Raw genomic sequence first — 12,055 nt, 5'->3', positions numbered from 1 at the left:
TTAAAGTTTGTAGTTTTGGAGAAGGAAGTCAAACTCAGAATTATAATATTTACAATATTAATGTAAGTAAAACCGTATGAAACTGTGAAGTCCTTTAAGGTCGGTTTGTTTATTCTGTTTATTCAGTCATGAAAAAAAGAGATTATTTATTTAGTTTGTTTACACATAGAAAGAAATCAGTCAATGATCTTTCTTGTGATTAACATTTCTTTCCCAAAACTACATAGTGCACCTTTTATCGAGTCAGCCCAGATGAGCCTGTGAGCAGTTCAGGAGGTTTAAGGCTAGATCTGTAAACCTCTCACATTACCAGATAATCTGTGCTGAACAGACTGTTTTCAACAGTCTTAACAACCTCTTCCAGTTAATTGTGGTTATTATTTTCCTCTTCCACCTGTTCTGATCGCGGCAGTCCATGCTGGGACTCGTGATCCACCATTTATCCTGCTGTTGTTGTTCTCTGGCCCTGACAGCTGGGGATGCATCTGTGCGTGGCCGGCTGGATGGAGGGGGGCAAGGTGGGATACCCGACCCGCTTCCCCTCAGCCAGGTGTGGGGACTACCATGTGGGCCTGGTTATCTACAAAGAACCTGTGGACCAGAGCTCCAAGTACGACGCCTACTGCTACAGGCTCAAAGGTACGACAGCGGCGCAGTCTCTGTGTTGAGACAGAGGCAGGTTTTTATAAACACTCTGTTGTTTTTATCACTGGAGGGTTTAGTTCCTGAACAGTGTTTGTTGTGTTAACGTGTTATTGTTTAGTCTGCTGCAGCATCACAGAGCTCTCTGGGGACTCAGCTCCGACACAAACACGCTGTTTTTGTTGGTTTTACAGTCCAGAGCTGCAACTAACAATTACTGTCATTATTTGTTCTGCCACTTATACTTTTAACTAATGGATTCATGTCAGAATATGGTAAAGCAGATGCATGACAAGTTTCCAGAGCTCCAGGCGACAGTTTACAATATTATTTAGTTTGGTTTATTGACAATATTGTAATATCATATTTGTAAATTCTAACATATCAGATGTAGTCAGGGACTTAATTCCGTCTGTGTTTTTGTTGATGGAGAAGTCGATGTCTGACATCATATGAAATATTAAAAAAAGAGAGCTAAGCACTCCGAATGTATCAAACAAGGAAGGAAATAATTAAAAAGCCTTTATTATAGTGGCTAAATGGTGTTTGGAGCCCTGATGAAGGCCTAGTGATCAAAACATGTTGGCTTTTTTAATGACCTTTTAATAATTAAGCCCCTATAAAAAAGGATTTTTAATTATTTCCTTCCTCGCTTGATACATTTTCTTATATTTGGAGTGCCTGGATTGCCTCAGGTTTCTGAAGCTTTTTACCGTTTTCTCCAGAGCACTTGACAGTTTTTATCTACACTGAATTACAAAGAGCAACCAGCCATGTCTTTCTCATTGTAAACAGTGTTGTTTACTTTGCTTCTGTCCATTGGCTTATCAATTAGTTTACAAATTGTTTCAGCACCAATGTAATAATTTAATTATTCGGTGCAATACACTTAAACAACAGATCAATGCATTAAATTTGTGTGAAGCAGTGAGTCTAATGGCTTAGAGTTTAGAATAGAGTTTAATTCACTGCAGTGGGAGTGAATAGTGAGAGTAACTTGACGTGTGAAGTGTATGGGCTGTCATCCTCGAAAGGTGTCGGCGTGTAGTATGTTGATAAAGATTCTGCGGAGGCAAGGCTGGGTGGATTTGACAGAGCAATCTTTATTGAAACAGATTTCAAGCCAGCGTCCGAACCAGAGTGTGCACTCCCTGGTATTCTCAAATCTTGGCAAAGTGATGCCCAAAATACTTTGCCCTCTGCTCTATCAGAACTCCTCTCTGACCATCAGTCTTAGGAGATCAACCAAAATCACCCACGTTCTCTGGTGTGTGTGTCTTTTTAGAGTCTATTCGCTCAGGTCCGCCTGTTTCTCTAATTGTTTCCTTTTTGGGGAACTGAGGGCCCATCTATCCTATTAGAAAAGGATGGGTCTGCATAACATCTCTCTCTCAAGGGAATATGTGTACATGGAGGTGTGTGCGTGACTATGTTGATGTTAGTCTCTATATACTTAAATGGAAATGTGTACATTAAATCAACCCTGAACCTCTTCCTATCCTTAGATGGAAATGTATACACTGAACCTCTGAATTCCTCAGTCCTTGGTGTGGGCCTCTTCCTTTAGCTATTCTCTGAAGCACACTACAGAACTAATGTGTTGTTATCCTGAACATGAGACCTCTACATTGTCTCCTTCCCAAATATACTTAAAGGAAAGCATTTGATCCTGTCCCATCCTGTCCTGTCACTCAGAGCTCAGAAGGTATAAGAAACACTCAGACACTACACGTGCCAGATTGTTTGTTACACAGAAGGTTTTGTTTGGAAAAGGGCAGGAACTTTACTTGGCAGGTGATTGGACGAAACATCTGTCTATCACCGTCTAACACAAGAAGTTAAGCATCATTTCCATCAAGAACATCCTTCAGTGAAGTTCTTCTCTCTTCCTTAGAATGAAATATACTCGAGTTATGATGTAACTGATGCTAAAGCAGCTAAGCTAACCTCTTTAAGAGCCGCCATTGTTGTTCTCAAACGACCAGTCGCTTCCCCCACAGCCGTCGCTCTAACCCATGGCTGTAGCTGCCAGTGGTTCCCCAAAAGGACAGTGACTGGTTGAAACACTGTGGTCCAGACACAAGGGCATAGCTTGAAGCCCGTCGAGATGGATTCATGATATCTCAATTCGAGCTGCCTCAAATGACAAGGTGACAGATGTTTACTACAATAACAGTTGTAACCACAATACAATCCAAACGTCTGGTGAAAATATACCTAAACACTAGTTAGAGGTTGGAGTTAAGACATCAGACCTAACAACTCCAAACTTGAGCAGGAAACACACATGATGCTGCACACAAAAACACATTGTTAGTCATGTCAGTATGTTTGTGTGTGTGTGTGCAGATGTGTCATGTACGTGTCCCGCCGGCTACGTGGGAAACGGCGACTTCTGTAACGGCGTCCTGAGCAGCGTCCTCGCAACATACAGTAACTTCTCCATATTTTACAAGGTGAGTGTGACAGTCGGACCATTTAGTGGTAATACAACAAAAACAATATACATACTGTATCATTTCACTCAGAACTACCAGTGCAAACCTGCTGGTGGCGATCCTCTTCTCTCTCCTCGTCTCTCTCCTCATCTTTGGATCTTTGTAACAGAGTTCATGGCAGTCAACAGACAGAGATTAGCCAGCACTAAAAAGCTGTGAGAGCATAACTGAAAACATTCCTAATTCAACACTACTGAAAAACTTTAAAAGGTTGCAGCTGTTGCAGAAAACAGTGTGTCCCATCACTATCTTGAGTTAAAAAAAAAAAAAAGTGCTTGATTTATTACAAGTACAGAATATGAAACAGCTTATCTGTAGACATCATGTTCCCGACTTCCTGGGTCTGATCCAGGTTGGTTTCATCATGGAGTCATTTCTTCTTCGTCCTCAGACAAAGAGACGTTGTTTTAGTCTTTGTAACAGAATAGTGACAATGTAAACAATGTATCAACAGCTGTTTTTAGCATAAAAACTAGGTGACAGTAGAAATCAACACATGTACTCTACGAAGCAGACGACATAATACAACAAGAACTTTAAACTTAACATGAATTAGTACATTTTTGAATCAGTATACAGTATATTCATGTTAAGATATACTAGTATAAAAAGACAGCAGGATGTTGTTAATCAGATGTTGGTGAGGGAGAAAAACACCAGCGTCACCTCCTGAAGGTAACTGAGCTTTGGAAGACTTCCAGCCAACAAGGAGACATTTTTTAAAAAAGAAGCTGGAGGAGGGTTCAGTCCAAGGTCTGGCTTATAAAAGAGATTAAAGTGTGGAGCTCTAAAAATACAAATCTATGAGGACGAACTTGTGAACTACAGATGTCTTCAGGTTTTGTAGTTATGGAGGAAAGTTGAAAAGCTTGAAGGTGTTGTGTTAGCAGAGCTGAAAGTGGTCGATTTTAGCCCGGTCCCACAAGTTTAGCCTCGTCTCTGTATTAGTTTACACTTCTGTTGTCTGTGCAGGAAGTGCTGCGACTCACTTGTTTTGTCTTTTAACTTCCTGTTTACAACAAAAGCAGGAATGTGTCGCATTGTCCAGATTAACATCTGCTGTTTGCGATTAAATGTTTTTTTAATTAAATGTCTAAATAAAATGAGACTTTGTTCGACAGCAGTCACAGAAAAATCTCCCACCATTTATATAAATGTGTTAATTAGATTAGTTCTTCCCCAAAATACCAGGATCAGTTGTTACTGGTACAATAGTCATGGCGACTGATCAACATGTGTTGGTATTTGTGTGTTTTAGAGTCACACTGGACACACATTCACAAGAAATGTATAAATCTAAATAACTTCACTGTCCTCTCTCTCTCTCTCTCTCTAGATGTTGTTGGACTATAGCGGCTCGTCGTCGGACGGCAAACAGCTTGTTGATTTTCTGTCTCACAGGACGTCTGAGGTCACGCTGTTTGTTCCTCATAACTCCGGCTTCACCCAAAATAAGGTGCTGTACAGCCCAACCCTTCAATGATAATTACTTATCCATTAACCCCACATTTAAAGTTGTAGTTCAACGACACATAATAATAATAATAATACAGCCTTCAAGGAAAAGTTAGTAGTTATAATTTTAATACTGTTAGTTTTGTATTATTAAATTTTCTCATGATAACTACGTCTGTATTCTCAGTAGCCAATGACGACTCACCCTTCTGATTGGTAAATATTTAGAGCAAGTGACCACTGTGTTTGTTCTGCAAATTAGATGAAGCTACGAAGTCTGGAGAGCACTTTTTTATTTATACTTGGAACATGTGCCACAGAGTTTTATTGAAGCATGCTTGAACTATGTGCTTGGATTTTCAAGAGACCGACAGATCCGCACTGATACCTATTAACCTTTACTTTATAGTTCCTAATTAAATTGTAAACCTTTACAACTCAATTGGTCCAATCAGAATACCAGCAGGTTCCAAGTGGCAGAGCTGTCGATGAAATCTAATCTATCTCAATGTACTGTGTGTGCGTGTGTGTGTGTGTGCGCGTGTGTGTGTGTGTGTGTGTGTGTGTGTGTGTGTGTGCACGCGTGTTTAGACTCTGTCTGGTAGAGATCTTGAGTATCACATCACAGCCAATCACAGCAGACGGCCATTCAAGGATCTGAAACACAAGGAAGTCATCATATCAAGGCTTGGGTTCAACCTGACTGTTACCCACGGCAACAACGAGGTCAGACACTCATTCACACACACACACACACACACACACACACACACACACCTTCCAGGTTTATGAATCCAATGAAAAGATGAGAGATTTTTATTATTTTATGTCTTGTACTTGATCTCTCCTCAGAGCTATAAGCTGGTGAACCAGCGGCTGCTGTTGGATTGGGACATTCCTGCTGTAAACGGGATCATCCACGTCATCGAGGCCCCGCTGACAGCGCCCCCCGCACCAGTGAGTGAAAATGGTTTATCCCAGAGTTGCTTGACAATTATGCCGCGTTCAGACCAAGTAACGTGAATAAAAATAAACGAGAACCACATCGGTATGAACCCAAAACGAAGATATTTCTAGGTGATCTGACTGCAATAACGTCATAATGCCGCCTTGTAAAAAGCCTGAATTCATGTTGTCAGGTCTGTCGGCCAGAAGACAAGCAAACAACCTTTAAAATGCTTGTTCCCTGAAGCACCCTCATACGGATATTTTTCTAAGTGGATGCGTAAGTGTACATGGCCTTAGTTTCAAGCATTTGTTCCCTTTCTGACCCTCAACAGCAATATTTTAACTTAAATGAAAATAATTTAATCCTGGTAAAACCTTCTTGCTCTCTAGGGAGAAACTGAAATTTTGTCGCACTGAAACCAAAACTTAAGTCGTCGCTAACGGTGAGATAAAACGTCTGCCGCATCGTCAGCAGCTGCAGTTCTGACCACAGCCACCAGGAGGCGTCGTGGCGCCTGCCCCTCCGGTCTGAAGCACTTCCTCTAAGAACGGTCTGTCCGTTGTTGCCAGGCAACAGCTACGGTTGTGGGCAGAGAGCAGATGGCTGTGTTTAGTTTTCAGGAAATTAAGATTCAGTCAGCTTCGGTTAACACTGATAACATCACAACTCTGATCAATATTCATGACCTGAGACACAGAAGATGATGCAGACTAGATCACAAGAGATTAATCTGAATTATATTATTTTATTCCCCCAAAACGTTCACAGTACCGACAGTTTTGGACGGTTGCTTTGACTCATTTCGATCTCAGAAGTGAATCTTCTTCAGGTTTTGAACTTCAACAGGAAAGGGTTATCTGTGATATTATCGCCCACGTGAATTGCAAATTGACTTGATTGTTTCGCTCATGTTCTGTCTGAATAGTTCTGTATCAGGATCTCCCGTATTTGGATCAAGTGGCTGGTGAACACTACGGTGTAAAACTTAGTAGCCTGCAGCTGTTACTACAGTGTGACGGATCCATATCCTGTATGACCACATGATTACAGTGATGTTGACACAGCTGAAGGATGAAAAGTCACACTTTGGCTAATATCACAGGTCAGGATGTCCTGTTGTGATGTCGCAGTGGAGAGGGAAATGAATGAATGGCATGATGATAAATAACTCAGTGTTGTTACACGGTCGACGTCACACATCACACCTATAAACGTTCAGACTTTGGCTGAATCCAAATTTCCACTCTCTGGACTTGCGGACTGACACCTCGTGGACTTGAGTCATACGTACTGTAATGTGTTCACTGTCATGACGTCAGGTCTGCAAGTGCATGAGACCACAAGGCAAATATAACAGAGTCACGTCACCATGCCGACAGTACAGCACAGTGAAGCTGCCATGGTCATAAGTGCTGGACAGATAAAATGTGTGTGAGTGCTGAGGGTTAACAGGTTTCATTTGTTTGTGTTTGTCGAACCTGTCAGATCCCCCACCATGATTCACGAAGCCACGCCCACAAGACTGGCACTGTGTCGGCCATCTTGGTGTCTTTGTTGCTGCTGTGTGTGCTGGCTGCGCTCGGCTACTACGTCTTCAAACACAAGACCGACGCCTTCCGCTTCCACTACTTCAGGGTGAGACACACACACACACAAACACACACACACACACACACACTGGTGTGAGCTGAGATATTTCCCAGTGAGCACTGACGTACTGCAGTTTTAAATTCAACTAAATTTGGTTGAAAAACTGATTTTAGTTGTCAAGGTTCAACGGGGCATTTTTATCACCTAACTAATGACTGTAGGGTCCCATCTCTGAAGTCACGCGTTAGAGGTCCATAAACTCAGTTATGGGAAGTAATGAAGTACAAATACTTTGCTACTGTACAAAGGTAGATTTGTCAGGTATTTGTACTTTACTTGAGTATTTATTTTTCTGACAACTTTTTACTTTTCCTCCCTACATTTGAACACAAATATCTGAACTTTCTCCTCCTCACATTTTCAAAACAGGCTTGTTACTTTAGTTTTAATGCATTTGAGGGGACTTATAGATTATTTTTATTTTGTGTCATTGCACGCCCCCTTACCAACATCACAAGACTGATTTCAACCTATCAGTGCACTTCACGCACAGCAGACGCAGCAAGACGAAACAGACAGAGAGTGAGACTGGAATGGGGAGAAAAGGCGTGTTAGTGTCTCATATCTGCAGAGACCCTGCAGCCCTCTGCCTGGATTTTCTTATTTTCTCACCTGTTGCTGCTCGGGAAGCTTTACCAACCCAAATTGTGGCTATTTGACATGCTGGGAATGAGACTCAACAATCAACTATCTTTGTGGAGCATACCCCAATATCCCCAACCAATTTTGAATAATTATTGTGGGGAAATTCTTTAATAAAGAAGAACAGTCAAGATTGTCTATTTTTTATCTTTTCTAATATTACAAGTAATAGAAGAAGCAGTGCACAACAGATGTTGGAGGCAAGATTCTCCATGAAACAAAACTCTAACATTTATGGTCTTAAGCTGATTGGTCCCCTGTGAAGTCATGCATTAAGATAAGAGGAGAAAAAAGGGAGTTTTGGACAAACTGCAGAACAGCAGTAAATTCTAGCTCATGCCCCAGACTGTGACAAGCCAAGGTCCGTCTGTAAGAAAGAAGGCACTCTGTTCTGTTCAGTCTGTCAGCACACCAGTAAAGATTAGATGATATTATGTGGTTGGCTAGAGTAAAGCACATCTATGTGACTTTTAGCTCAAGCTTAACTTGATGAAATAAATAACCATTCCTCCAAAATATGTGAGCGTTTCTACGCTTGCTGTTCATTTTCACAATATTTCTATTGTGCTCCAAAACAGCAAGTTGTCCTGTTTCCCTCAGGCCCATGTAGGAGAAGTTTTGCCTCAAAGGTGTGAAATGAAACAAACATGCATCCGTGTTCGTTGTGATGACGTAATGTCCATGACAACGTCTGGGAAATCTCATTTTGACACTTGTTTGCAACCACGGTTTTTAGGACATATAAAAGCTTTATAATTAAAATGTGGGACATTTAATGATGTATTTTATGTTGCAGAACAAAATGTGTAAATATCTTCAGCCTGTGGTAACCAGACCTTATTTCAGGCATTTAACCAAAAACCCAAAGACTTTGAGACGAGGGAACTGGGTGTGCAAAAGTGCGACCTGATTTCAGGGTTTTAGGACTACAAACTGCACCGCTCTATTAATGTTCACATCTCGCACTGTCACAAGCACGAGGCTCTCATCCTCAAGAAGATGCACGCCTCCTTCAGCATGGTGATACGATTAGCAGGTTTCGTTCAGTAGGAAGAAAATAGTTCCTACATCAAACTGCTCACATCTTGCTGTTGAGCTTTTCAGTTGTACAAGCCAAGTGCCATTCCATTATATTTGAGGGAAAGCAGACATCTTTGCAGCCGATATTTCCATAAACTGCAACTCACATCAAAACAATAGATGAATAAATAACACTACTGATCAGAGGAAACCTCTGTATTTGTATCTGTGTTTCATATGCTTTGTGCTTACAGCTGATAGTCATTCCTGTTGTTTCCTCTGTGACAGAATGAGGATGAGGACGGTGCGACAGGCGGCAGGAAGAAGCCCACGCTGGTCTCCATCCCAAACCCTCTGTACAGCGGCTCCAGAGCCTTCAGCGAGCCGTTTGGGGTGAGTCGCTCAATCAGTCTGTCAGAGTCGCTGTGACCTCTCTGCTGCATATTCAAGTGAAACTAGGGAGTGTAATATCTTTATTATTACATTTATATTTATTAATATATTTATTATTATTATTTGGAGACACCAGTGAACGGCCGCTGACCGTCGCTTTCACCGTTTAAAATGAAAGCGAGGGAACTCAACAAGGAAGCGCAGTCCGGGAGCAGTATGAGGAGGAAATCCTGTACTAAATAGACTAAATAGACTTCAGGCCTTCGCACGCCAATTCAGTTATTGTCGTCCAAAATTGCAGAACATTTAAAAATACATCCGTTTTCATTTTCTCAGAACAAGTGCAATTTTCAGCGTTTTTTCGGATCCTTTCCTTGATGTGATGTGAGCATCCCTATCTCAGAGATATACTGCCAGCTGATGTTCAGGGTCAACTGATTAGCAGAAAAGGGATGGTCTTCATTTTTTATGTCTGGTTTCAGTATAGCCAGCAGTTTATCAAACCGGACCACTGACATCCTGAAATACCACCTGGAAGCAATCAGGATAATTCTGCATTCTGAAGACTGACCTCGCTCTGGTCTTGTTTTCAGGAAAACAATTATCACAGCAGGTTTTAAGATGGACTTGAGAAATTGTGACTTTGACCAGTGATTCGGTTGTGAGTCTTGCTCTGTGGTGTCCTTGAGCAGGTTCTTTCCACACTTTCAAACAACCTCAATGTGTAGTTTGAATCTCAGACTGGCTTCTACAACATCCAGATCTTCCTGCACTCTGAACTCGTCTGAAATCAGATTTCTTGTATAATTCTGTGCATGTCAGTACCTTTTTCCTAGTCTGACCGTGTCGTCTCCTCCCTACAGGACCCCGGTCAGGGGTTGGAGCCAATAGAACCTGAAGAACCTCCAAAGATTCTGGACCTGGACCAGTAGAACCAATTGAACCAGTAAAACTGGAGCTGTCTGTTTACATACCACAATAGCTTGTTTTAACATGGTTCAGCTTTTTCTCAGTTCATCTGTATCCAAAGAAGAAATAAAGCCTGTCTGTTTACTCAACCCAGATGCTCTCTGGGAGAAAAACCAAATCACTGTTTTGTATTATCGATGGATCAAATGATTCTGTGCAATGTGAAAGTCACCAACTCTGCAGCTCTACGATGCACTTTAGCCTCTTTTAGCTGCAAGTTTTACATTTGCCATTTGGTTCAGTCTCAGTGTTTCAAGCAGCAGCTGTTTCCATCAAACAAGCTCTGGTTTGGTCTCCACCAACTCCTGATAAAATTGTATTTTTTGTCCACGAGATGTTTTACTTTCTTCACCAGCTAATCTGAGTTTTTGCTGCTTGATGCTGGCAAGGTATTGTACAGTAGGTTGCTATGAGCAGGCTGCTGTGAAAACGTATTTACAAGTGATGTTTCGTCAGTCCAGGACGCCAAAACAAGCTGCATAGAGGTGCAGAGTTGGTTGATAATTCAAAGCCAAAGCCTGATATATCTTTTTCCTCTGTGCCATAGAGCTCGACTGTTGTCCAAATAATATTAAAACATCAATGAACCAACAAATGTTTAACTGTGTGACGTGTTCCTTCATCATCACCAACACAGTAAATGTGGATTAACCCTCCGCTGAAAAAAGTCCCCAGCAAATGTAGTGTTTCCTCCTGTCTCAGTCACACTTGCTCGAAACTAGTAACCAGATATTTTAGAAAGTCACAGACCTTTAAAAAATAAAACTACACGGACCAAACAGGATGGGAAGAACGTCAGCCTTATCCTTCAATGTGACACACAGAAGAAAACGGGCAGAACCAAAATCCGCCACACTTGAACAGCAGCATCATTTCCTCATACAAGCCAGAACGTCTGCTGCAGCTTTGTCATTAATCATTGATGGTGTTTGTCTGTCAGCAGAGCGGCTCTGTGGACAAGCTGAGTTTGTCAGGAAACATTTAAATGACCGTAGAGTGTGGAGGAAATCACTGCAGGCCCGTCTCACACCGATGACACCACCGACCTCCACAAACCTCACAGACAGATGGCGATCTGATGTCATTATGCACTGACATCACGTGACAACAGACGCTCCACGATGAATCACCAAGTGATGACAGGCCCGACTTACCTCGAGACGCACACACAATCATGAAGAGGAAACAAGATCAAACCTGCAAATCTGGGCACAATCAATCCTGTTTTTCTGAACTCATTTCTGACATCATTAACTAGTAGCACTGGAGAACAATAAAAAAAAATGTCTGATGTGTATTGAGCGAAGGAACTACGTTTATTACATCATCCAAAGAAAAACAAGATGGTATCATCTAGTATGCAACAAACCAGGCACATACAGGCTGTAACTTGAACATTTCCTGAACACCAGAACAGTCTCATTAGTTATCACACAAAGACAGAAAACCTTGAAGTCAACACAGTACAAGTATCTACCTATGAAATAAACCACTGAAACACCAAGGCGTTGTACTGAATGCTACAGCCAGTGAGTATGAGAAATGATCAAACGATGAAGGAGTAAAAACATATATACTATAAGCGCTTTCACATAAAAAAGTTTGCAGGAAATTAAAATAATCCGTCTTGGGAAAATCTACAGTCAAAACATCTGGGTGGGTTTCTCATCCCTGAAGCTGTATTTAGACGTGTGGCACTTAATTTTTTTCATCCAGCACCAAATAACTTCCAGATGTAATAGAGCCATATTAATACTACACAGAGTGAAAACTAGTGGACATGTTAGATCTGAAAATGATGATTGATGATTCTTCTTTCGAGTAAAACTGATTTGTT

At 41.4% G+C, this 12,055-nt stretch overlaps 1 protein-coding gene across 1 annotated transcript in view; it reads left to right on the top strand.

Annotated features, from left to right (window-relative positions):
* stab1 (stabilin 1) overlaps positions 1-10,807 on the top strand; it is a 54,237-nt gene extending 43,430 nt beyond the window's left edge. Inside the window, exons 64-71 of the mRNA XM_073468446.1 lie at positions 474-639; positions 2,992-3,098; positions 4,477-4,596; positions 5,187-5,321; positions 5,448-5,552; positions 7,030-7,179; positions 9,145-9,249; positions 10,113-10,807. Coding sequence (XP_073324547.1) covers positions 474-639; positions 2,992-3,098; positions 4,477-4,596; positions 5,187-5,321; positions 5,448-5,552; positions 7,030-7,179; positions 9,145-9,249; positions 10,113-10,181 — 957 coding nt within the window. The 3' untranslated portion in view covers positions 10,182-10,807. The remainder of the gene's footprint in view (positions 1-473; positions 640-2,991; positions 3,099-4,476; positions 4,597-5,186; positions 5,322-5,447; positions 5,553-7,029; positions 7,180-9,144; positions 9,250-10,112) is intronic.
* Positions 10,808-12,055: the final 1,248 nt, after the last annotated feature.

The sequence above is a fragment of the Pagrus major genome, chromosome 6, assembly GCF_040436345.1.
Source record: "Pagrus major chromosome 6, Pma_NU_1.0".
NCBI classification, from domain to species: Eukaryota; Metazoa; Chordata; class Actinopteri; order Spariformes; family Sparidae; genus Pagrus; species Pagrus major.
Note: the sequence above shows the minus strand (reverse complement) of the source record. Positions and strands in the feature narration are given on the sequence as shown.